This window comes from Ahaetulla prasina, chromosome 5, assembly GCF_028640845.1.
Source record: "Ahaetulla prasina isolate Xishuangbanna chromosome 5, ASM2864084v1, whole genome shotgun sequence".
Classification (NCBI taxonomy): Eukaryota; Metazoa; Chordata; class Lepidosauria; order Squamata; family Colubridae; genus Ahaetulla; species Ahaetulla prasina.
In genome coordinates this window covers 38,596,998-38,624,905 of record NC_080543.1, presented here as the reverse complement: position 1 = coordinate 38,624,905, position 27,908 = coordinate 38,596,998, and the positions used below count along the sequence as shown (strand labels likewise).

General features: G+C 38.0%; 1 protein-coding gene across 2 annotated transcripts; it reads right to left on the bottom strand.

Moving 5' to 3' along the window:
- Nucleotides 1-9,791: 9,791 nt before the first annotated feature.
- On the bottom strand, nt 9,792-27,607 carry PLCXD2 (phosphatidylinositol specific phospholipase C X domain containing 2). 2 transcript variants are annotated; one of them, XR_009155482.1, is made up of 6 exons: nt 26,989-27,607; nt 19,952-20,412; nt 17,436-17,677; nt 13,806-13,942; nt 13,434-13,701; nt 9,792-10,723 (listed from the first exon to the last, which is right to left on the bottom strand). XR_009155482.1 is itself a non-coding variant. In XM_058186348.1 (5 exons), the coding sequence occupies exons 1-5, from the start codon at nt 27,074-27,076 to the stop codon at nt 13,697-13,699; spliced, it is 933 nt and encodes a 310-aa protein (XP_058042331.1). In that variant the 5' UTR covers nt 27,077-27,607; the 3' UTR covers nt 9,792-13,696. The 2 variants fall into 2 exon arrangements, 1 of the variants encoding a protein (XP_058042331.1); XM_058186348.1 differs by having other exon boundaries at nt 9,792-13,701.
- Nucleotides 27,608-27,908: the final 301 nt, after the last annotated feature.

Here is a 27,908-nt window from a genome sequence, read left to right as displayed (position 1 = left end):
ACAATCACTTTTCCACTGTAGGTATTGTCACATCCTTCCAACTCTGGGTATAGAAGTCTTGCTACTATTAAAATGTACAAGAACAAAATTCCATGCATTTTTTCAGACTTTTTGTCCATCAACTTTAACAAAATATATATGGTCTGAATTGTATATAACCTTGATTTTTTAAAAAAAAAAATTAATATACTGTATATGTAAAAATTCTAATAATTTTTAGCTTTTTTACAAGTCCTCCAAAGGGGATAACAAATCCCTTTGTTGTGTATTCATTTCAAATATATGGTTAAAATCATATAGCTTTTTGACAATATTTCTGGTGATAAATACCACCTATACATCATTTCATAGAAATTCTTCTTAAGATGGTAACATAGTGTACATTTCAACCCTTGTACACTGCAAAATACTCTCTTTCTTTCTTTCTTCCTAGAAATCTCTTAGCATTTTATTCTTTTTAGACTTTACGTGTTAATTATCACCAACAACCTGTGGTTAAATGTCATAGTTTAGACAAAAGTTTTCTACATTTTAAATTATTAACCATTCAGTTGAGAATTTAACTGAAGAGTTTCAGTGGATCTGACTTCAGATCAAACTGGGAGTTTCAGTGCATCTTACTTCAGTAAATATTTAGTGAGGGCAAAACTGCAGTTCATGTTAAAAGTATTTTTAAATTTAGCACGTAACCTATAAATACAAATGTCATGAACTGGAAATTCAGAAGTGGCTGAGATCACATAGAAGTGGAGGCGAAATATATCTCTACTCTGGTACCAATAGAAAACTTCCTCATATGCAAATGTTCTTTCACAGAAGAATTTTCTTGACAACTGAAGCAGAAAAAGAAGTTCAATCTCCTAAATTTACTGCAAACTTCATAGTTATTAGCTGCACACCAAATCAAGCTCCCTGTATTTGAAAAATACTTAGAATGCTGTATTTATCCTTACCAGCTATTTGCACTAAGTCGCCTACCTTGAGGTATTTGGGGTAGAAGAGTAAAAGGGCATCTGGTCTTGGATCATGAAAAACTACAAATTTGTCCAATGTTAATACCATAGTGCTTAGTTGGGATGACTCATGTGAGACCCGGACTAGGGAAATTTGGTTGTATTCTTTTCCTGTGGATTTTGTGATTCATTTTAGCATAGACACACCTTATGTGAGGTGTAGGCACACCCTTTGGAGATGCATAATTGTGCAGTCAGGATTAGTCCCTCTTATCTGACTCTGTGTCAGCCAGTTTCTTTTCCTTGAGTTTTAACTGCTGGTTAAGGATTGTATTGATAGAACTTTTACATCAACTTCCTGCTTTTTAAGTGACTAATTTTTATTTAATCACTTTATTTAAAAAAAAAATCAAAACCACACATTTTGTTGTGGCAAAACAATAGAAAAAATAAACACACAAATACTTACTGTGGATCCAATGCTTAATCCAGTGGAAATTGCTCCTGAACAAGGTTCATCGAATAACATGACATTCCAGGAGGTGATACCTGCACACTTTTAACCTCTTGTTTGTTTTAAGTGGCTTATACATAAAAAGTTATTGTGAACTATGCCCAGCCTATTTAGAATCAAGGTTTGATTTAGAATGAAATTCTAAGAGATTTAGAATGTAACGTTTTGTTTTGCTTTTAAAAAAAATCAATGTAACCAGTGGTGGGATTCGAATAATTTAACAACCGGTTCTCTGCCCTAATGATTTCTTCCAACAGCCAGTTCTCCAAACTGCTCAGAAAGTTAACAACCGGTTCTCCCGAAGTGGTGCAAACTGGCTGAATCCCACCACTAAATGTAACCCATTACAATGCAATATTAAGCAGAACATTTTACCAAATAATGAGTTGTTAAATTATGGAAAATACGTTAAAGTAAAATAAAAAGGAAATACGTCATTTTTTTTCCAAGCAAAATTCTGAGGATTTCAATAGAGTTCATTTTCACTATGGAAATAGGAAACACAGAATATGTTAGTTTGTGCAAAATCAGTCTTATACATGATAAACAATCAATATGTAATTTACAGAAAAATGGCAGTTACCATGTGCCAGTACTTATTAAAAGTTTTAAAAACTGATTGATGATCTTAGGAAATTGGAAATTTCAATTCTTTGGTAATTTCTCGCCTTTGAATAATTATTTGTCAAATGTATTTCAATCTGCTTCAGATAGATAGATAAATAGATAGATAGATAGATAGATAGATAGATAGATAGATAGATAGATAGATAGATAGATTAATTTTGAGTGAGGAAGGTTTTACATAATGGATACATTATAGATTGACTGTCATATTTTAATCTTTCCATTTACAGACCTTTCATGTAATAGGTAAACCACAGTTTACAATTTCTAATTGCTTTTTTTCCCTGGAACTAATGAACATTATTTGAACCAGAGTTAGTTCTTTATAAATTGATGGGAAATGGTGTTGAAAGTAATGTTTGGCCTGTTCACCAAAGTCAAGACTCTATGTTGGGCGATATTGATCCGATTTCCATCTACTGTTTAAATTTGACAAGAGCCAAGATGATACGGGAAAGGTAGCTAGTGGGCAATGAACAGCCAGGAAATCAAATTACACAAATATAGACATCCTTACTTAACTACTGTTTCAGAAAATCTAGTTACATGCAAACCTAGCCAATAAGTGATTCTTGGAGCAGTTGACCAACATCAGGAGAATCTCAGATTCCCTATGTGAGAGGTATATAAGGTTCATTTTGTGACTGCTTACAATAGTCATAAAGTCTCAAATGTACTTTTTCAAGAGGCAACTGGATTTTCTCGGGTTTTTCTGAAGATGTTTCATTTCTCTTCCAAGAAGCTTCTTCAGCTCTGAGGATGAGAAGCGAAACATCTTCAAAGAAAAACCAGACAATCCAGTTGCCTATTGAAAAAGCACTTTTGGGACAGCCATAACCTGGATGACTGAGAATCTCCATAGACATAGTCATAAAGCATTGCAGGATTTCAGAAATATTTCACTAAGAAAATTGCCAGTGTTGATAAATAAAAATATCCACAATAAGAAACAAGTTCAAAGTGCTGCACTACAAATTTTATTTACTGCTGTTTATTGTTATTTGTTAGACATGGGTTCAAATTCAAATTCTAAAAAATAAAAGGTAGTACAAATATAAATGTTTTAAATTATTCCTCCTCTTGATCATGAAGAAATTTTACAATCCAGACAGATTCTCAGGATTTCTTGAACATTTTTTATTTATTTTTTTATTTTATTTATTTTGTCACACAGTATATATAAGCATAAGCATGAAATAAGTAAACAATATATAAGCATATATATAAGCATGAGTATATAATAACTATATTAATTGGATATAACGAAAGGAAACAATAGGACAGGAACGGTAGGCACGCTTGTGCTCTTATGCACACCTCTTACAGACCTCTTAGGAATGAGGTTGGTCAATAGTAGACAGTTTTTGGTTGAAACTTCGGGGATTTTGGGAAGAGACCACAGATTCAGGTAGTGTATTCCAAGTATTAACAACTCTGTTAGTGAAGTCATATTTTCTACAATCAAGATTGGAGCGGTTAACATTAAGCTTAAATCTACTGTGTGCTCGTGTATTGTTGCAATTGAAGCTGAAGTAGTCTTTGGCAGGAAGGACATTGTAATAGATGATTCTATGAATTAAACTCAGGTCATGTCGAAGGGGGCATAGTTCTAAATTTTCTAAACCCAGGATTTCAAGTCTGGTGGCATAAGGTATTTTGTTGTATTCGGAGGAGTGGAGAACTCTTCTTATAAAATATTTCTGGACACGTTCAATTGTATTGATGTCAGAAATGTGGTATGGGTTCCAGACAGTCGAGCTGTATTCAAGAATTCATCTAGCAAATGTTTTATATGCTCTGGTTAGTAGTGTAGTATTTTTGGAGAAGAAGCTACACAAGATTAGATTTACAACTCTTAAACCTTTTTTTGCGATGTAGTTGCAGTGGTTTTTGGCACTTAGATCATTTGATATGAAAACTCCAAGGTCTTTAACAGGGTGGGGGTCATCTGTAAGGTAATGTCCATCAAGTTGTACTTAGTGTTTAGGTTCTTTTTTCCAGTATATAAAACTGAGCATTTGCTGGTTGAGATTTGGAGTTGCCATTCAGATACAAAGTCAAGGTCTTTTTGAAGAGTAGCTTATTGATGGTGGTGTTAAATAGTTTGACATTGTTAGCAAAGAGAACACAATTACTTGTAATACGGTCACAGAGATCATTAATGTATAATATGAAGAGTGTTGGTACAAGATTGGTTCTGCGCATGTCCAAGATGGAGGACTGACCGTTTCTCGGAGCGGCAAGGCGGCATTGTCCCCGGACCGTAGATGCAGCCAGCGGACGACCTGGGCTGCCTGGGCTTCCTGGCCGGATGGTGAATCTTGCCGGCAGCCACGAGGGGTTTTTCGCCCCTGAGAATTTTGTGGCTGCCAAGTAACGAGCCAGGGGCTGAGTGGCAACGGAATGGTGGTGGCCATCTTGGCTGCGGGGCAGGGCGGCGTTCTGGCCTATTCTGGCCTATTCCCCTGGCAGCATGGTTTGAACTTTTGCTGCGGGGGGGGGGGGGGCGACGGCAGCGGTGAGGGCCCCGTTCAGTCTTTTTGCTCATCGCTCAGCAGAACAGCGGAAAAATACAACGTAAGAGCCCCAGCGAGGTCCCTCATGGAACAGGGGTCATTGGGGGGGGGGGCATGGCCGCGGCCGCGACGGTGATGATGAAGACATCCGTCGTGGATACTGGCGGCATCGGAGCCTTCCCGGCGGTAGCAGCGGCAGCAGGCTCTTTTCCTTCTTCGTCCTCCTTTCCCTGGATGTTTTCTGGACCGGATGGGACTGCCTCAGGCCTGGTCGTTTCTGCTTTGACTATGCAATGGGCTATGTACTTTCCATGGATTCTCCTTCCTCCTCCCCCCTAGAGTCTGGATTCTGAATGGGGAGTTTAGACTCTGGAGCTAGTCTCCCCCCCCTTTGAACTCTGGAGCGTCGTGGATGGGGATAGCTGGGGCTGCCTATTAGGATCGTTATAAGATCATGCGTGGGCTTCGGGTCAGCTTTAGTATGTTGCCCGAGATTAGCCTTTTTCAGGCTAATCAGGTTAAGATCAGCCCTATCCTGGGTCCCTCCCCCCTCCCCTACATACCCATTTTGGGTGTGAGGTGTTTAAAGGGGGAGGATGCTGGCAGCGGCTACTTTTAACATCTTGAAAGGGGACTCCATGTGAGAATGTCCATAGTTTTTTACCATCTGTGGGACCTATGTCACCGGCCCCAAATATGACTGCTTTACCATCATCTGCGGATTAGGGACAAACTCATCAATCATTTATGCCTGATTCGAGATATGATTTATTCTTCGGCTGAACTCCATTGTCTGCGAAGGTCCTCCGCCTTGCAGAAATGGCCCTCCACGTTATCGAGGGCCTATCTCAATGACGGGTTTTGGGACCCAGAGAGATGGCATGCGTTAAAAAAGAACCTATGGGATTTTTAGATAAACAATTTTTAAGGGGAGGGAGGGTAAAAACGGTTATCGGGGGAAACCCGTTGGGGAGGGAGCCAGTCCTTGCGATTGCTCGCGGCAATATTCCATCAGGTTCGGAGGTAAAGGGGAAGCCCCTTTTTCCAATTCCAGAGGGCCGTTCCATCAGTATGGGGGGCCGTATCATGTTCAGGGGGTGCGCACTCGCTGCCTAAGAGCGATTGCGCACTCCGGCCCCTCAGACTTTTCCCGTTCCACGAGTGGCCAGTATCCCCAGGGCTTGGACCTTCGGCTGATGTTATGCAATGCTAGGTCTGTAGTGAATAAAGCCCCCCTGATTTATGATCTTATACGGGGGGGGGGCTGCAGACCTTATGGGCATTTCGAAGACTTGGTTGGGCATTGAAGAGGGGTTCCCCTGGTGGAGATGTGCCCACCTGGTTTCCGGGCATTTCATCAGCCGAGGGCCCAAGGTAGGGGTGGAGGGGTGGCGGTTGTTATTAAAGAGAATCTAGAGCCGAGGGAGGCCACTGTACCTCAGATAGCCGGTTGTGAATCCCTTTACGTGAAGTGGGGGCGTAGGATGCAGGTGGGCTTGTTGATCATGTACCTGGCTCCTTGCTGCGTGACAACAGCCCTGCCTGAGTTGCTTGAGATGATAGCCGGGATGGCAGTTGATACCCCTAGGCTTATGGTCATGGGGGATTTCAACTTGCCATCGGCCGGTGTGTCATCAACGGCAGCTCGGGAGTTCATGGCCTCCATGACGGCCATGGACCTGACCCAACTAGTTGACGGCCCCACCCACGTTGGGGAAAGCACACTGGATCTGATTTTTGTCTCTGGACAGTGGTTGAGTGATCTGGAAGTACGAGAATTAGCCATTAAACCTTTGTCATGGTCAGACCACTCTCTCCTTCGTCTGGACTTTCGGACCGCCGCTCAACACCGCAGGGAGACGGGGCCAATGCGTTGGTTCCGTCCCAGGCGACTGATGGACCCGGAGAGGTTCCTGATGGAGCTTGGGCCATTCCCTGGTGATCTGGCCCACGGCTTGGCCGAGGAGCTTGTCGCAACCTGCTTTGGACCGTGTCGTGCCTTTGCGGCTTCTGACCCGGCATAGGTCTCAACCAGCTCCCTGGTTTTCCGAGGAGCTGAGGGAGATGAAACGCCGGAAAAGATGCCTAGAGAGTGCTTGGAGGTCCAGCCGTTCTGAAGCTGACCATACACTAGTTAGGTCTTATATTCAGACCTATCTAGTGGCATTGAGGGAGGCCAAGCGGGCCTATGTTTCTATCCTCATTGCGTCGGCAGAGAACTGCCCAGCCTCCCTGTTTAGGGTGACTCACTCTCTCCTTCACCAGGAGGGGTGCGATGATCCCTTACAGGGTTGTGCTGAGGATTTCAGCAGGTATCTGTTTGACAAAATCGCTCAGCTTCGGGACGGTTTGGACCAAAATTGGGTAGTTTCAGGCGAGGTGATGGAGGCTAGTCTTGTTGAGACCATCTGGGAGGAGTTTGATCCTGTGGCTCCTGAGGACATGGACAGGTTGCTGGGGCGGCTGAATGCCACCACATGTTTATTGGACCCGTGTCCCTCCTGGTTGGTGCTGGCCACCCGGGAGGTTACATGAGGCTGGCTCCAGGGAATTGTCAACGCTTCCTTGGGGGAGGGTGTTGTTCCCACCGCCTTGAAAGAGGCGGTGGTGAGGCCCCTCCTCAAGAAGCCCTCCCTGGACCCAGCTGTTTTGGGTAACTACCGTCCAGTCTCCAACCTTTGCTTTGTGGCGAAGGTTGTTGAGAGTGTGGTGGCACATCAGTTACCCCAGTACCTGGATGAATCTGTCTATCTAGACCCGTTCCAGTCCGGTTTCCGACCCGGGTACAGCACGGAGACAGCTTTGGTCGCGTTGATGGATGACCTCTGGAGGCTCGGGACAGGGGTTATTCCTCTGCCCTGGTTCTCCTAGATCTCTCAGCGGCTTTTGATACCATCGACCATGGTATCCTGCTGCGGCGGTTGGGGGTTTAGGAGTGGGAGGCACCATGTTTGGTGGTTCTCATCCTATCTCTCCGACCGATCGCAGACGGTGTTGGCAGGGGGCAGAGATCGACCGCAAGGCGCCTCCTTTGTGGGGTGCCACAGGGTCGGTTCTGTGACTATCCTGAAGCAATAAAGCTTATCACTTTTGTCAAAAGATCTTCTATAAGATAAAGGAATGGTTACACAAATCAGTATGACTTGAACTGTTCTGAAGATTCCCCCACCCCAAATGCTATAAGTAATAGACAAATCTAAAGAGTATATTACTTTGCAATCTTAAAACAATGTTAAATGGTAGTAAAGCAAGCCTAGATTATGAATCAATAACATTGCCTATCCTGGACTACAAGATAATGTGCCTATAATAAATAAATATATTAATACAAATAAAATATATACAAAAAACAGCCTTTGCATACAGAAATAGATAGCTCCTAGATTCTTTATTCAAATTTAGTGTGGGGCAAAAATCCAGAACAATCCTTTTTTGATCATATGATCAGGATTATCTTGGAGCTAAGAGGTTCATTGGGCTAAAAGGATATTCGTTTAATTCAATTAAGGCTACTAATTCAGAGCTTTGGCAGCTTACATGTAAAAAACCCCAAAAACAATACATATAAAAAGATCATCATCATCTAGAAAGCCATTAAAAAAACCACAAACATTTAAAAGCTCTATCAGGATTCCACACTCAGAGGACAAATAAGGCATGCTTCCAGGATCCCAGAAAATAATATTTTAATTGACCGGGTCATCTGCTTGATGCATGAGATAGGCAGAAACAATAGGAGGCAAGGGAACTAAGCCTTATCCCATGAAGGATTTATAGCTGATAACCAGCACCTTTATTGTACCTGAAGCCAACTGGTAACCAGTGTGGCTCACATGAGCATAATGTTAACACCTGTTATGGCCTGCCAGAGGCCAGCATTACTGGCAGCAGATTCGAACAGTGAGGAGGTTGGGGAGGAACATGGGCCAGTCCTGGAGTCTGAGGAAAGCTCTGATGAGGGTTCTGTGTCGGAGGCAGAGAGGGGGCCAGGGCTGTATGCCAGTTATCAGCTGCTTTCAGAGTCAGACATCAGTGAGGCAGACGAACAGCTGGAGCCTGTTCCCAGTGTGCACATGCGCAGAGTTGCCAGATGAAAGGAACAGCTAAAGAACAAGGATCGACTTGGGAGTAAGGTGGACAATGAATGGCCCCTCCCAGGAAAATAAAAGAGGAGGAAAGGGGAGTGGAGTTTGCAGGAGACAGTTTGCTTAATTGGTTCATGACTATCCAAGGGACACCTTGCCAAGTTTTGAAGATATCAGCCTGGCAGTTCTCCAAGCCAGATAAGGTCTGTGACTGTAAATTCTCCCTTGAAAGACTTTGCTGGCGGTGAATGAGAAGAATTCACAGTAACTTAATAAAAAGGTGTTTTTGTCAGGACAATGCGTCTGCTTCATGTTGTTGGGAAACCTAGGTCAGAACAATACCCCTATCACTGCCAGCCCCATGGCATTCTAAGATTACCTATGGTTTCTGAGCAATCCTCAATGGCAGTCTATCTAGAGTGTATTACTACAATCCAGTCATGAGAAGACCAAGACAGGAGTGACTATCAAAAAGACTTGAAGACAACATTTTCATTTCACACAAGATATCTAATAAAATCAGTAGTAGTATGAATTTTCTTTCAACTAGTTTGGATTATTCTAGATTGCACACCTTATCCACTCTCAAAGGTAAAATGTTGGAAATGTTGTCTCAATAAGATATCTGTCCCTGTTATGTATTGTTCATTTGTCTCCCACAAAAAACAGCAAAAGTTCTAGACCTGATTTGAGTTTTAATGAAGTGGTTATGAAGAGATCAGAGAAGCAAATATTATTACAAGTTCTGTGTACTAGATCTACTTGCTATTACTCAAGAACTATACAAATGTTCCAAATAGTTCAAGAATAAAGATCTTGGAAGGAAGAAACTTTCAAATTTTGAGTAATTTAAAAGATAAAAGAGCAATCTTCTAAATGTGACAACTCTGTGGAACTGAAAAAAATAACTGCTTTTTATTGCATGTGTACTTTTTTCCCCATTTCTGTAAAAACAACTTCTTTTAAAGCAATACTAGTAATCACCAAAGTAAGTTTATATATTTTTTTGTAATTGTTTGTTCAAAATAAAAACAAAGAATATAAAACAAGCTATAATGTATTACATATAAAAAAATGTTTTATTGTATGGTATTCATCCAGATAGCACAGTTACAGCTAGACTTTTCAGGATTAAAAACAAAGCACTAAATAAATGTGAAAGACTTAAAATATCGTAGATATTATGTGCACAAATAAAATGAGGTATTCTCATTTTACAATACTCAAAACAATTGCAATAAACATATAATAGTAAAACTGGCATTCTAAACAAAAGGTTGAAATGTACAATGTTAGGGATAATAATCAAAGTCCAAAAAAAGTAAGAAATCTGAGTTCCTTCAGATTTCACATAAAATGAGATAACAAATACAGTATTTAAAGAAAATATACATAATATTCTAATATTTTATTAATTTTATTAATTTGCAACCATATATACTCATACTTCACTTTTATTAATATAAATTAAAATATCAGTATTAATTGATTTAGGGTACAAAATTGGAAATACAAAAGAAAAGTTTTCTTCATTTCCTATTTATTCTCCTGAATAAAAACAATTATTTCTGAAGATTAGTTCATTGTTTCTTGATGATTAGGAGAATCATACAGTAGTTAAAAATACATATAATAATAAAGAGAAAAAAACATTACCAAAAAACTGGTGCATAAAATTGGCTATTTTTCATGGCATAATTATCTGAGAGACCTGAACTTTTAAGAAGAACAATACACTGCTATCAACAGTCACTTCAGATAAAATAACAGAAATTGTATAACTGAAAAACAGGAATTATGAAGCACCTAAATATAAGAAAAATACAGTGTTAATATGCTACAGATTTCAGAGAAATAAAGTGGATTAATGGTTGGCCATCTAGACAGGAAGGCCACCTGAAGAAGGCTGATAATGCCGAGCCTCATGAATGTATGAATGAGTGAGGTTGGAATTGTATAACATAATACAGTATTTACAATTTCCTCAATGGACAGAATCCAACACTTGGGTTCCCCTGAAATGGTTTCCTGTGGAAAAGTATACAGAGAATACTTAAGGATTGAGTTTGGACCATGTGTTACATTAGATGAAATTGTGTGGGGTAATTTATAGCCCAATGTTTATTTATATAAAAATCTGCATATAGCCTGCTTCAGATAAGCTAGGCAGTTTACAATAAATAAAAGAAATCCCCATACAAAGAAGAAATCCCATTTATACCTAACAAAAAAAATAATATTACCATTACAACATAATCTTAAAAAATCAAGAAAAATCTGAAAAAGGCGGTTCAATCCACTTTTTTGTTATTGTGAAACACTGGTATACTTGCAGCAAGGTTGTGAACAAGTCTACCACGCTGAACCATTATTATCTGGGTATAGAAGTTATGTGACCCCCAGCAATTGTTTTGTTAAAGCGGTCTTGCTATATGATGATAACCATTTTGTGAGATTTTCAGATCATAATAGAACTAATCAAACAGGCCAAATGTCTGCAAATCATGGATAAAGTTCATAAAGGCAAGCACTGAGCTGCAAAATATTTCACAAAAGAAGGTGCAATCCACCAGCTTTTCAATGCCTTTCCTAAGAAAGTCCTATACTCTACTAGAAAGTGAATGTAATGATTTGGAATACTCTATAAATAATTAACAGAAAAATAAATTAACAGTGGAAAAGGCATACAAAGTCCTGACAATGCTGGCCTTGTTCATCTGTATCCTTTTCCAGGTTCAGAATGAACAATTGCCAAAAGAACCTGCTTAATATAACATCTTAATAAAATATTAATACTGGTTTACTTTGGATTAAACTTTAATCAATATTTAATCATCAATAATCAAACATCAAGTGATTTTCATAGGCTACAAAAATGATTTCAGCCCAATGGATTATTATAAATATACCTCAAGTTCAAAGAAGGGAAATTTGTCAGATTCTGAATTAGGCCATAAATAATACAAGTTAGAAAAGGATGGACAATTATGGCAACATTATGTGGACTTCAACTCCCAGAGTTCCTGAACCAGTACGGTTCACCCCTGAGTTAGAGTTTAAAGTGGTACAGATTTCAATGAGGATGCAAACAACCCTGAGCTTTATAGTAAAAAATCTCTCCCCCATATGATAATAAAAGTTCCTTAAGAGCAGGCTTCAATCTTCTTATCTGAGACCACTAGAATTCTTTTCTTAATGCCAATGACAAAAACCACCACATATTTTCATTGTTCTTTTATGCTAAAACTTCAACTTGAAAGCAAAATCTTAAACGGCACACACACAAACAAACTGTAAAATGCTGTTACCATGATGTAACAGGAAATAATTATTTTATTCAAATAAATATATAGCAAAAACTGAGGGGAATCCCTTAGCCATCAACCACCAGAAGAACTTAAATCACTTAGGACAGTGTTGTTCAACCTTGGCCACTTGAGGATGTGTGGACTTCAACTCCCAGAATTCCCAAGTCAGCATAGCATAGTGCAGCTAGCTGAGGAATTCTGGAAGCTGAAGTCCATACATCTTCAAGTGGCCAAGGTTGAAAAACACTGATTTAGGATATTTCTTGTGGATACCCATTACCCAATGATTTCTTCCTCAGGTTTTAACAATGATAAACATCCTGATCCTGCTTAGGCAAATCTTTAAAACCTGGCTTTATTCCCAGGACTTGGATTAGAATGGAGTCTAACCCCTTGCAGACTCTTTTACTTGTTTAATTGATTGCTATTCTTCTCCAGACTTCCTTTCAATTCTATATTGTATGGTTTTGATTGTTTTTCACAATTGTAAATTGCGCAGTGTCTTATGCCATCTATGCATTGAATAAATAAATAATGAATAAATAAATAAATAAATAAATAAAAGATGTCCAAGCCCTGCAGAAAACTAAGGTAGTTAAGTCAGTCTTTTAGGGTGACATGTCAATACTGCCTTCATTGTCTGTTTATCCTTGCAGTGGCTGAAATGATCCCTGAAATAGGCTGGATACTCAGAACATCCGATATGCAACTGGTATTTCTGAAGAACACTTGTTTGCTCCAAACTTGAAGCAAACTTGTTTCAAATCTTTTCTTACTGAAGTCTTATTAAAACATTCAGTGCACATTAACAACGCAAACTACTATAAATGTAATATGAGAAATTTCCAAACAGATATTTAGGAAAATAACTATAAATTCTCCAGCTACGATAGGATAGCATACTTTTTTTTTTACAATAAATAAATAAATAAATATTGTTTTACAATTTGAAAAAGTATTGCATTAATAAATTCTACAAAATGGAAGATACGTTGTACCCTGGAGTGCCATATCCTATTTACATTCTTCTGTGCAAATTCCAATATGCTAGAAGTGAATTATGCCAGAATGAGATAAAGGTTAGGTGGTATTAGCCTCTTACTTCTCAGAAGTGATTCTAAATCTAGGACTTTAAAAAAATCCACAAAATAAATAGTGTTGCATTTAAAATAATTCCTCTTTGTACCCAGTTAGGATACTCCAAAATAATGAATTAAAATGCAAGTTCAAGTAAAAAATGAAGGTCTAAACACATAATTAACTAACATTCATACACATTACTGTAATTACCAATGATTTACCAAACAATATAAATGATATTTCCCTAAAGAATGACCGAGGTAGCAAAATATACACTGTACAGTTGTAATGAAACAAGTGCAGCACATATTTCTGTCTAAGGTATCCACAGAGGTAAACTGTTGGCTAACCTGATGAATCCAAGCTTATAATTTATTATTATCCTTCAAGACAGAGTTCCGGGTTTCATGACATGCAGGATGTACATATTCAGCAAGCCCATGAAGAGGCCTCTGCTAATAATTTCCATATGTTGTAGCGCTGAGCTCCAGTTGTATAGCCAGCATCACATTCTGTATTTCCACCGAGGCAGGCAGAATGTTCTTATGTGTAGCAGAGGTGCTATCCTGCAAGTTTAGCTCTATACATTGAGGTCAATGTAAGTATTTTGTCTTCATACTGTGACAAACAGAAAAACGGTTGGGAGTGTTGAAATAGAGTAATTCATATAAATGGAATATCCCCAAATGAATCTCCCTTTCAAACAATCAGGATTTGTTTACCTTCTAAAAGGAGATTATTTAATCCAATGATGGTAGCTGCAAAGTCTACCTGTTCCACAAAGTCTGAAGTAATGATGTTAACTCCCATGACTCCTGGTTTCTGTAACTTCACCCAGTTCAGAATAAAAGGAAGATTTCTATGAGAAATAAAGAAAAATATATGAGGCATGCCTCACGCTATAGATAATAACATATTGTCTACATATATTGTGTATTATGTCATAATAGAAGAGAATATTTGTATCTCAGGATTGAACTGGGAAGTTCTTGGTGCTCTCTGAGCTAGGTTAACTGAAAATGTTACCTAGCTGGGTAATGAAACGTCTACAAGAAAATAATCAAGGTCAGAGAGCACCAAGGACTCCACTGTAAACTATGTCTATATGATAATCTACAATACTTCTTGGAAATACAAACATTATTTGTATTACATATTATACTTTATTATTTTTAAAAATATCAGCAAAAGTATGCCACATTTGAAGCTGTCACATATTATAGGTCAAGAAGCGGGAAAGAAATGAACAAATGCATTGCAACACCATCTAAATTTTCCATAAGTAGGATTTTAGTGGCACATAGTGGATAAACGATACTTATATTTCTAAAGTTATGTATACGTTCAGAAAATAGCTGAACATTAAAGGCAGGCTACATTGTTTATCAACATTTTTTGTGCATTGTTTTTATATTGTTCCTAAAATTCTAAAATTGACTTTTTAATGTTGATACGCCACCTACATCTTCCCAATAACATTTAAGCATTCAAAATAAATACTGTCAACCTGTGATTTATTCACACACTATGCCAAGTAATAGTTTAACAGTTGGTTAAATTATTTACTAATAGGTTAGACTACATTATGGTTTAGGGAGAGATAAAGGTGCTAGGCAAAAATTTAAGCAGGTGGTGTAATTTAAGTAAGTGCTTTTCCTGCCTGTTTTTTTAAAGTTATTATTTTAATCCTTCCCTACAATAAAGAGAGATGGTGCTATAACATCATGAACACTTTAAGTGAATTTTTGCTTTCAAGTGTTTGGATTTGAGAAGCAAGCCACTAGAGATACAATTGATATGCGAAGAATGACAAGCCTTTTTAAATTCACTCTTTTATCCAGAAACCTCTTTCAAGCAAACTAAACATTGCCTAGTTCATTATGTATCTATGTAGCTTACGTTTATAGTCATATTTTATGTCAGCTATTCACCCTAGAGTAGGAATGATATAATACGAGCAAAATAAATAATATTTTATTGGTTTGCCTACTTTTTGCTGATTTAATATTTTTATATCACACAATTTGGAATATTATCCGCAATTATATTCTTTTTGCTATTAAAATAAAGGTACAACACATTTGGTAATTAGAAAGGAAAATAATTGAGCACCATCTAGTGCCTTATAACTGTATAGCAATTATTTTTCAACAATAGAAATTTGTAGTTATAACAACGGAGCTTTAACTCTGATAGAGATTTAGAGTTTTGTTTGAGCATTCTGTGTATTGCCACTATTTTTCTGTCTATTGAAGTTATAGTAGGTTACTTGCTATATTATTATAACTGATACATCTAGTACTGCAGCGTTAAAATCAACGAGAAATTAAAGTGTTAATAGACTAGATTAAGCACTGTAATTGAAGAAAACAGAACTTTATCTTCAGAATAAAGCTAAGGATTATTACTTATTTTGGCTTTATGTATAATAATGTTGCTTCAGTAGTGGCTTTTGTTGATTCGTACATCCATTAGCACAGATGTTCTGAAATACAACTCCCTCATTACATGATCACTCATGCTGATGATCCTGATAGGAATTGAATATCTGGAAGGCACCAATTGCTTATGAAACAGCACAGACTAAGTCTATATATCTTGCTACATCAAAACCAAACAAACCATGTTATAGTTACTAATAACTTAACTGTTGTTCGCTTGAGTAGTGAAGCGTTAATGTTTGAATTCTAACAAAGTTGACATGAAACTATTTGAAATTACTTATTTTATAGAAATAATTAGAGACATAATTATTCAGACAGAGGTAAAGTAGGATGTGCAAAAAACAGAGAGATGAAGTGGGCAATGAGAGGTATTTGGAAACCATTCAGGACAAACCAAGAGAGTTTTGCCTTGCTCCAAAAAATGTCTGTGGCCATTTGAATTGAGATTTCAAGGAATACCTCTAGTTTTAAAAATGACATATTTTTCAACAAGTGTCCATTTAAGGATAATTAATACTTGTGAAAGGGGAAAGCTCTTAACGAGGATTACATTTTCATTTTTACATCCATCCGCTATTTTCCTTGAGGGGTACAGAAAGAGATGATTCTGTTTGTTTTCTTTTTTGCTCTCACTGTATTTTGTGGTTGTATATTTGTGCAAAAGCTGCCGTCCAATGTACAGCTTCCAAGAATACTTGCATTCAAACCTTTCTTTTTGGGGGTGGGGGTGGGTGAAAATCCTGGTCAACTAATTCTCCAATTATCTTAAAAAGTGCCACCAAAAGGTAAATTATATGTAAGGTGAAATCATCACTGAAAAAGGGCAGGTTAAATACACTTTACTGTGAATGAAGAAAAGGACATTGATGGGAGCAATTATTACATTTAAATTTCTTACTTTTCCTGGTCTGAACTTCCATCCCACTGAGCTAGATGGATTGAATGAGAAGACAAAAATAGTGAACAAACAAGAAGACAAGGGGGCTTTTCCCAGAGTGACTCTCCTTTTGCTCATTGGTTCTTGCTCAAGTATCCAGAAGGAGTAAACAAGAGTCACCTTTTCTTGTTTACTATTGTTCTTGGTGTTAGTTGCGAAGTTGTGCCCGACCCATCGCGACCCCATGGACAACGTTCCTCCAGGACTTCCTGTCCTCTACCATCCTGTGGAGTCCATTTAAGCTCACACCTTCTGCTTCAGTGATTCCATCCAGCCACCTCGTTTTCTGTTGTCCTGTTCTTCTTTTGCCCTTAATCTTTCTCAGCATTAGACTCTTCTCCAGTGAGTCCTTCCTTCTCATTAGGTGCCCAAAGTATTTCAGTTTCATGTTCAGCATCTGGCCTTCTAAAGAGTAGTCAGGGTTGATCTCCTCTAGGACTTATTGATTTGATTGCCTTGCAGTCCAAGGGACTCGCAGGAGTTTTCTCCAGCACCAAAGTTCAAAGGCCTCAATTCTTTGGCGCTCAGCCTTTCTTATGGTCCAACTTTCACAGCCATACATTGGAACTGGGAAAACCATAGCCTTGACTATACGCACTTTTGTTGGCAGGTGATGTCTCTGCTTTTTAGTACGCTGTCTAGATTTGTCATAGCTTTCTTCCCCAGGAGCAAACGTCTTTTAATTTCTTGGCTGCAGTCCCCATCTGCGATGATCTTGGAGCCCAGGAAAATAAAATCTGTCACTACCTCCATTTCTTTCCCATCTATTTACCAGGAATTGAGAGGGCTGGATGCCATGATACTAGTTTTCTTAATGTTTCCATGGTGACTAACTTTCATTTATCAATTCCCAATGATTTACAATAATCTCCCAGGAATCAAAGGATTGTACCCTTACTGACTTTACAAGGTGAACCGGTTTATTTCATTAATTATCAATAGTTAGACAGAAAACGTAAGCAGATACTTACCTGTGAACAAGAGTGTTTTTCAGGCCACGGCTGAGGTGCCGTGCAACAGTTTTGACTCTTGGTGTGAGAATAGCTTGGGAAACATGGAAAGTTCCATGTTTTGTTCTCTCATTCAGGGTGGTCTCCAAGAACTGCAGTAGTTTATGTACATTAGTTGTGTTTGCCCAGGGAGCTGGCATTTTATTCCCTGCCCATAGGATGGGATATGTTTCACATATAGAATGATGGTAGAAAACAAGAACCTGGAAAAATGGAGGTAAAATAAGGCAACCGAAATCTCTTCTTGGATTAAATTCATTTATATTCATATTACTCTCAAACAATGGGCAAAGAATACAACAGTATGGAAAACATTATAGTCTGTGAGGCAGCACAGAGGTATGAAAAGTAAAATCTGGCCAATATCAGGTCAAGTATTACTAGATAAAACTCATAATTGGTTGCTACCACTATCATGTAACAAATGTTCCAAAATTGTGCAATTTCCAATTTGAAGGGCTTTCAACATTTAACAAAACTTGCTATACAATCCTATTATATTTGCAACAAGGAAGGTGATACTGAATTGGATTGCATGAGTTGCCACTCCATTCCATTTTCATCCTGGAATAATCAGTCAGCACTATCTGCCTTCAAATACTTAATCTACTAGTGAACAGAATTAGTGTCTTCACAGATTAAAGGAAATGAAAAGAAAGAATATCACCTTGACTATACTATTTCTTGAAACCAATAACATCTCCTATGCCATACTATATTGTGAGAGCTTTATTTATTTATATGTTTCTCTATATATGGGTATCCTTTTCTTCTTTCTCTGGAACATAAAGGCAGCCCAACAACAAATGGCTGGCTTACTGTTGAATTATCACCAATAAATGTTTGGTTATGATTATGAATTAATGCATAACATTCATTTGGAAGCAAGTCCCTCAACATTCTAATTTTTGATGTTTGCCAGATTCACCATCTTGCTCTTTTTATTTTTGTCTAAATCCGGTTCTGATAAATATTTTTTATAATATTGGTTTTATTTGTGTTGTGAGTTGCTCAAAGTCATTTGTAGTTAAACAGCATCAAACTGAATAAACTTTTACTGCTAGCTTCTATATTCAAATACTGCCACCTGGTGGGCAGCTTTGGTACCTGCTGCTGTTTGATTTATTTTTGAGCCAGCTGAACAAAGCTGAACATGGCTAAAGTGAAAAAGAAATGGCATAGATGACCGAGTCTCTGGAGATGCCTATTTCTTCAGAATACATTAAAGTTGGAGGAAGAATAAGGATAGCTGCCTCCCAGAACTGAAATAATTGGAAAAATTTAAATTTTGATAATCCAGGAGGAACAGAAACAGTGACAGAATTGGGAAAGGCAGATAGTTCATAGGACAGACAATAATGTGGTAGTGTAGCTTTTATGAAACATGGAAAAACAGGATTGAAAATAGATCAAACTAAATGGGTCAGAACTGATTGTAGGGGTAGATAAGCAATTATTAAGAGATGGTCTGTGTTTAGCTAGAATGTACAGAATCAGGAGGGTAGCCTTGAGGGAAATAGGCAAGAATTATTATATAAATAGAAGGCATTCTTTAAGGCCTGAGAAACATGACAGTATGCAGAAGAGACTCAAACAAGCTCCTCTTTGGTTCTCACTGGGATTTTAGGGGTGGGAAGGGGGCAAAGCATAATCAAGCTTTTACGATTTTGTTATTATAGCCTATTTCAATAACGTGAACCCCTTTCAGTACAGGTAGTTCTCAATTTACAACAGTTAATTTAGTGATCGTTCAAAGTTACAATGGCACAAAAAATGTGACTTATGACCATTTTTCACACTTACAACCATTGTAGCATCCTGAGGGTCACATGATCAAAATTCAGACACCTGGCAACTGGTTCATATTTATGATGGCTGCAGGGTCACTTTTTGAACCCTGGGTCACCTTTTGAGACCTTCTGACAAACAAAGTCAATGGGGAAGCCTAACATCTATGGCAAGAAAAATCATAAAATGGGGCAAAATTCACTTAACAACTGTCTTGTTCAGCAACAGAAAGTTTGGGCTCAATTGTGGTCATAAGTTAAGGACTGCTTGTAGTCTTTTTTTTTTTATTCTGGTCTACATAAGGTTGACATAGAGAAGAATCTTCTATAAGCTTTACCATGAGATATATCAATTTTCATTTAAGGCTCCAGAATTTTAAAAAATGTTAATTCACAGTAATGGACAGATTCAAGGTAATGTCTATTCAGTTAAATATCCACCTGAAAAGGAGTTCAGCTATACTAGAAAGACAAGAACACACAGGTATTATAGAATGGAAGAAGTGTTACAGAGAGATTCTGTGCTAAGACGCAAGTAAGATAAACTATTATCTGCTTCACTTTCAGATTTCCTTTTTGAAACATATCTATAACCTCCAAAGATGCTTTCCCAAAGGCCATCTAATAGTAGTTTGAAGTATAAAAATATAGATTCAGATGCAGTTAAATAGGATTTAAAAAATCCTGTACCTGCTGTTGCTTTTCCCAAAGGCTTTGTAGTGTTACATTTTCCACACATTCTTTTTTGCAGAGTTTTGATCCAAATATTTCATCAATCTTGCTGATAAGGTACATATGATGATTCATATCCATGGCATAGAAATGATTGAAATCCAGGAAAATTACTTCTTTAGGGTGATGGGTTAAGAAGTTGTTTATCTCCATAAGTCCATCACATACTGTGGTTCCAAACAAGCCATGTATAAAGTAGATTTCCTGTCCTGCTTCACCTGGTTTGGAAGATACACGGAGGTCAAAATAGCGTATTCCGCTGTCAAGCTGCTCCTTGAATGTCAGATTTTGTGTTACTGACCATTTCTTCATTAGCTTTTTTACCAAAGGAATTTTAGCTATCCGCCGAATTGCTATGGCTTGATCTGGTCCCACAGGAGATTTCTCATCCACCCAGTAGCTGAAGGAATCATGTGAACCTATATGGGGAAAAAAGGCAATATGTTATTCTTGCAAATAAAAAGGGATTCTATTATAGCAATAGCACTTATATATCTCTTCACAGTGCTTTATAGCCCTCTCTAAGCGGTTTACAGAGTTGATATATTGCCCCCAACAATTTGGGTCCTCATTTTACCCACCTCCAAAGGATGGAAGGCTGAGTCAATCTTGAGCCTGGTGGGATTTGAACTCCCAAAATGCAGCAGCCAGCACAAGTAGCCTTTAGTACTGCACTCTAACCACTGCACCACCGAGGCTCTGTTCAACTAAATTATATACATACATAAATATATACATGCATACATATTTGTTCTTATCCAGTGCATGCTTAATTTCTGGCAAAATATTGGAGATAACCTCACTCTGCCAGGATCAAATAAAGAAAACCTAACATATCTGGCTCAAAATATACCAAACAGAACCATGTTGCACTCCTGTGCATTTGGAGACTGAATTTAAATCACTGAACTGACTTATTACATATCTTGAATCTGCCTGGATGCTCACCTCTAAACAAATGTTCTGGTGTCTTAATATTATATTCAAGTATATAGTACATAGATTGTTTAATTTGCCAGGTATACAAAAGAAACTAATAGAAATGCAATTTTAAAGACTGCGTTCATAGGCTAGTAGGGCAAACCTTTAAATCCTAGCAATTACCTAATTATGGTTTAATTCATTTAAAATAATACAAAAATATTTTTTAAAAATACAAGCAGTATCAAAGGGGGATAATTAATTTGAAATTTTCTACTTCAATAATTGATCACTTCTGTGCAAAACAACAAAACAAAATAAAACTGGACGACGACCTGTGCTGGAAGACTATTGGGTAGCATATACATTTAAATAATAATAATGCTTGGGAAGGATTTGATAGATGGCTGAATATGCCAAATCTAGTCTAAATACCTGTTGACTATGTAGCCACCTTGCTGAAGGACAATCCACATATCTGCTTGAAACTGCCTATTTGGAATGTGACAAGAATGTTTCAGACTTTAAACAAATATGTTTTGAAGATGAAATAGCACTGCACACACAAAATAATTCTAATATGAAATATTCTACATGCAACTAAAGTAAATGTAAAGGTTCCCCTCATACATATGTGCTAGTTGTTCCCTACTCTAGGAGGTGGTGCTCATCTCCGTTTCAAAGCAGAAGAGCCAGTGCTGTCCGAAGACATCTCCATGGTCATAGGGCCGGCATGACTAAACACCAAAGGTGCACGGAACGCTGTTACCTTCCCACCAAAGGTGGTCCCTATTTTTCTACTTGAATGCGTTCGAACTGCTAGGTTGACAGAAGCTGGGACAAGTAACGGGAGTTCACCCCGTTATGTGGCACTAGGGATTCGAACTGCTGACCTTTCGATCGACACGCTCAGTGTCTTAGCCACTGAGCCACCGCATCCCTTGCATGCAACCAGGTAGGACCATTGGTGGCATACCAGGTCTCCTTGTGTAGAAATCCACTAACCGCCCAACCTTTTTTAGTATTTAAAATATTGTATCTTTTTCTCACACAGTCTCTTTCTATATGACTGTGCCATGCAGTTTGAGAGTACTTTTTTTTAAATTTGCAAGTAGTGCCCTGCTTCATGTGGCAATCTTATGCAGTGCACAATATGCACACCAGATGGCTCTTCCATAGGTGTATAACTCTCAGCTCTATCCTAGTTATGACAAAAGTAACATTTTAAAAATGTGCTTAAAAAAGTACACATTTTCTTGACAACTGAAATTCATGAGACCTCTAAAATATTTTACAAGTATGAAACCACAATATTTCACAATTAATCCATAAATCAAACCAAAATACTCACAAAATAGTAAAATAAAATAAATATAACATCATCTTTCTCTTTTCCTTACCTTCAGTTTGTTATTGATATTCTGTAATTTGGGGTATTGGAGAAGCTAATTGTCACAATATTTCAACTTTTTCATTCTAAAAACATTGCTCAAAAATATGAGCAAGCAAATAATACGTAACTGTCAAATAGTAAGCCATTAATGGTTGATAGATATCTCCATGTGTACCGTGATTCATTCTTAACATTCATAGAAATTAATATACAGCTTAGTCACATTCAATTATATAAGAACATAATGTGCTAACATATTTCCATATTACATCATTGACGAGGTAAATTATAGCACATGAAGTAAATTATAATGTACTCAAAACAGAAATAATCTTGCTGATGTAATATTAAGAGTTCATAGTGTGCAGTATTTCTTAAACACATATAGAATTACACACACACACACACACACACACACACACACACACACACACACACACGATTAGTATAGTACCTTTACTGGAAGAAAAGTAAAAAGAGATAAAAATAGTGGATACCATCAGCCTTCCTTTAGAACAGGAAGAACAACCAATAAGAAGTTTTGTTCCTAACTAAAGGATTAAAAGAGTACATAGAGAATTTGGGATAGGAAGAAATGTATTGTACTTGTACTTATAGTCTATGCATGCTTTTTACTGTTGGATTTATTGATTAATTAGATTTTTAAAAAAGAGGTACTGCTTTTTAGAAATATTATTTACCAGCAGTGAACATATTCATACCATTGGCTTATTTTGAAACTTTTAAATTATAAAAACTTAAAAATGTTGTTTGATATTTGAGATATTGTAGACAGACAAATCATTGTTTTAAAAACCAAGTGCTGGGATTTGCCAATAACTTTTTTTTAAAAAAATATTTTTTATTAAACAATTTTTTCAAAAAACAAAAAAGAATCTTTAAACAATAGTTTCTTTCCAACAATTTTGCAACGGTCAAACATTTCTTACTTGTCCATTGTTTCTCCCTTATTTCAATGGATCCTTTATACATACGTTTCTAATATTAATTAATTTATATATATACATATAAATAACAGTGTACCCATTTTCATTCCTACAAACTACATTTTTTCTGTTTCCTCTTATTTGTTGTTACATTTCTACTCCTATATCTTCCTTATTTGATCTTTCCTTGCCTTTTATCTCTCTTCTCTAGCTATTCCTACCATTTCTCCCACACTATATAATATTCTGTTTCCTCTTTTTCTTATATCTTCTTTGTAGGTTTATCCATTTCTGCACATTCCAAGGTTTTTCTAATCAAATTATCTTCGGTCGGTATTATTGTTTTTCCAATTCTGTATGTGTATTCTTGCTGCTGTGATAATATGGATGATTAAATATTGAAATTTTTTTTCATAAGACTCTGGGAATATTCCTCATAAAAATGTTTCCGGTTTCATCTCAATGTTGTTTGATTATTTCTTCTAATTGTAATTTAATCTTACTCCAATATTGTTTTGCTTTGGGCCACGTCCACCACATGCGTAGTACTTTCCCCTTTATTGTTTTGCATTTCCAACACGTTGATGAGGTATTGGGAAACATCTTAGCCAGTTTTGCTGGTGGCAAATACCACCTATAGAACATTTTATATATATTTTCTTTATAAGGTACAGACATTGTCAGTTTGTAGTGTTTCTTCCATAATTTCTCCCATTTATCTAATTCAGTGTTAGATCCAAAAATTTTCGCACAGATTATCATATTTTCTTTGACTACCTCCTCTTCCATTTTGCATCTTAATAAATAATTATATTTATTTTATCAATTTAACTTTTAAAACACATTCTAGTGTCCTATTAATTTAATCCCTTTGATGGATTGAACATTGAGAACATAGGTGCTATGATATCTTGTCCTATTAAAACGCATTACGGTTGGTGTCAAGTACTTAAATACTCTTCTTGCTCTTGTGGTAATTATTAAATTTAAGTAGATGCTTATAAGAATGAAACAGAAGGGTGCATTCTAATTGGCTTATTCTATATTCAGTCTCTTAATGCTCATTTCATCTGCTACATCCATGTGCAGCTTTCCCTAACAATAATATGAATGACTTTACAGCTACATGAAGTAGACCGATAAAATCCTTGTAATCTGTGATAAGGATAAATATTATTTCTTACAATTCTGCAAGAAAAAGTAAAAGAAAATTCTGAGAAAAAGTAGTTTTACGTTTTATTTCAAATGAGAAGGCTTTGGTAAAAAAAAGTAATGATTTAAATCTGGAAAAATTGATATGTGAATTTTAAATAAAGATTTAAAAGAAATATTTTTTCTCTCTTCATTCTCTATAATGCAGATTTTCTATAGTAACAATGCAAATTACTTTTAACATGATACACTCTCTAGCCCCATTCGCAGTGGTGAAATCCAATTTTTTTTACTACCGGTTCTGTGGGCGTGGCCAGGTGGGCATGGTGTGGCTTGCTGGGCGTGGCAAGGGAAAGATACTGCCAAATTTCTATTCCCACCCCACTCCAGGGGAAGGATACTGCAAAATCCCCATTCCTTCCCCACTCCTGGGGGAAGGATATTGCAAAATCTCCATTTCCACCCCACTCTGGGGCCAGCCAGAGGTTGCATTTGCCAGTTCTCTGAACTACACAAAATTTCCACTGCCGGTTCTCTAAACTGCTCAAAATTTCCGCTACCAGTTCTCCAGAACCTGCTGGATTTCACCCCTGCCCATTCGTTTGTCAATAATATTTGAAATGGGATTTTTGAGCAAACATTTGACATAGCAGTTGTATTAGCTACTGTTATGACTCATTAGCCCATTTCCTCACTTATATCTTTAGCACCAAGATTAAACACCAGGTTGTGCTAACATTCTCTTTGTTAATTGCAAATAAAACACAAATCAAAGATCACCATGTGCCAGCTATGGATTTTCCAGTTATTTAAGGTGACTAGACTTAAAGGCGAACAAATGATTCATCTAATCTGGTATTCTGAGATTAGTTGAAGTCATCTATGGTTATTGTTAAGTAAAGGTCAATTCTCCTAATGAGCTTACATTTGCAATTATATGCTTTCAATCTCATATAATACGGGAATGTTGTTTGAGCTCAGTGAATGATCAGCTTTTATGAAAAAGATACAAGTACTACTGAATACTTTATCATGAATAAACATATTCCTTCATAGCACTATTAAGCCACATCTATTTATTTTAATAAGTAGAAAAGGCATTCTCCATATTTAATATCATCTATATATAACTGAATATTTAGATATAGTAATACTTGATTTAACAGATTCCCAATTAGCAGACTTTGGAAGCAATGGATAAAAGTTTTGTCCAAACAGGCCTCTGAAATAACAGACAACTCCTTGTTTTTTTGGGATATAGTAAAAGAAACAAACCAATAAATAAATCTATTATTTGTATGCCAATTTGGAAATTAATGTTCATTGTCCCAAGTAGATGTTTATTCCAGGCCTGCAATCTCTGTTGTTGTTGGTTTTTTTGGTGGGGAGATGATCTTTTAATTGCTTTCTAACTTTGGGAAAAATAAATTAAATGTACCCTTCATTGATTTTTCAAGAAGACCTCTTTGTTTATCTCGTCTTTATTATTTTTATCAATAACTCAGGACAGCCATCATATCCAACACACTTTCCTCCTCCTATTTTCCCCGACAACAACAACCCTGGGAGGCGAGTTGGACTGAGAGTGGGTGACCGGCCCAAGGCCACCCAACTAACTTTCATGGCTAAGGTGGCAGTCATGGTCTCCAGTTTTCTAGCCTGGTACCTTAACAACTAGACGAAACTGGCTCTAATTTAAACCAACATATGTGCAAATTTCCTTTAGCCAGATTTAAGGTTAGTCTGGCTGTAGCCAAATTTCTAGCTGCTGCATTTATATGCAGGAAGAAACTATTTCCTGAATAATTTTGTATTCTATGACGTCAACATGTGTCTCGTTTTCTTTCTTAGCTATTACGTTTCTCTTGGCTCCTTTGACTGTAATAAACTTTTCATTCATTCATTCATTCAATGAAATGTATCAAATTCTTATTCTGGGATAAAATTTCTCAAACCCCACCCCCACCCCACACTGTATTCTGTAAATCTTAGTCTATTGTATAGAACACATATTCTGATTTTGTGAACGAAGGAAACATTTGCAAAATGTTTTATAGTCCATTTTGAAGATGATACTAATTTAGTAGATGCAAATCGATAAGGACATTTCATTTTCCAGTTATTTATTTATTTTATTAAGTGGAAGATAATAACTAGGTCTTTAATCTGCTCAACCCCACATCCTGACTTCTGGATCTCCCTTAGATCAATGGCACTTGCCTCCACATAATTATCATAACCATTCCCCACCCCCTCCAGATAGGTTTAAATTAACAACTTTCAGAACTCCCTGGTTTCCTGATTCTTTAAAACTCAGTTGGCCTTTTCCTCAATCTGTTGTCCTCCAAATGTATCAAACTCCAGTTCCTACTGGCCCTGCCCATCCCGGGTCTCGCAGGTCAGCACACCTGGAGGGGATTCTCGCGAGGGAAGTGCCCTTTGCTATCTTTTATTTTAATTTTATTTTTTGCCAAGCACGTTTCATATTCCTGGGATGCAGGCTGAGCCCCGCCAGGTGTGCAAACTCCCTCAAACGAGGGATGGGCGCAAAGACAGGCAAGGGCGGTCCGGTCGTCGGTTACCTGGGATGGCCAGCGTGGAAAGCGGCAGGGCGCTGAGGACGGGCGGCAAGGAGCCCATCCAGTCTGCGTTGCTGCGTTGGGTTGTCATTCCTCGCCTTCAGCTCCGGCTTCGGGAACGCTGATGCGCCGAGCGGCTGTTTCTCCCGTCCCCGCCGGTTCGCTCTCCTAGCTGCACCGCATTGGAGTAAGCACCGGCAGAAGCTCCTCTTCTGTCACCCTCCGGGAAACTTGCCAAACCGGGAGAGCGACTGCCGCGCCCTCGCTCTGCCTGGGACGCCGCGCCTGCCCGGCGCTTAAAGTCCCCTGCATCCCTGTGGCGAAGATAAAGGAGGCTGATGAGGACACCGACCTCGCGCGGCGGGGGGCAGGCGGCGGGAAGAGCTGCCAGGTCGTGGGGGGGGGGGACTCGCCCCCCTCCCGCCGCCTTCTGGCTTTCATGAAACGGCCCCTAGTCCTGGCGGGCCTCTCCAAACTTGGGCGCCGGGATTGCTTGACAGCGCCACCAACCGGCCGTCCAGCCGTGGCGTCACTGCTTTCGTGACAGCCGTGGCGGACGGCGATTTGGCCTGACGGGACTACTGAGCCGGCTGAGCGCTTACGCGTCGGCTTTTTTCTTCCGGAAATTCTGGCTTTCCCTTTTGCGCGGTTTTGAAGGCAGCGAATCGTCCAAAAAAATGATAACACAGCCGTCGTTGTCCATTAATTATAGGTGCCTGACCTAAACCCGATTGCTGATTGGTTCATCGGACTATAATTTTCTAAACACAACCACCCATCAAAATCAAAATCGCCAAATCAGTATATGCGAGCCAAGTCTACACTGATATTGTTTGACACACACACACCCCTCCAAAGCAGTTTGGCCCGCAATCGTAACTCTGCTTTAGCCTTAAAATCCTGGAGCTGCAGAGAATGAGAGA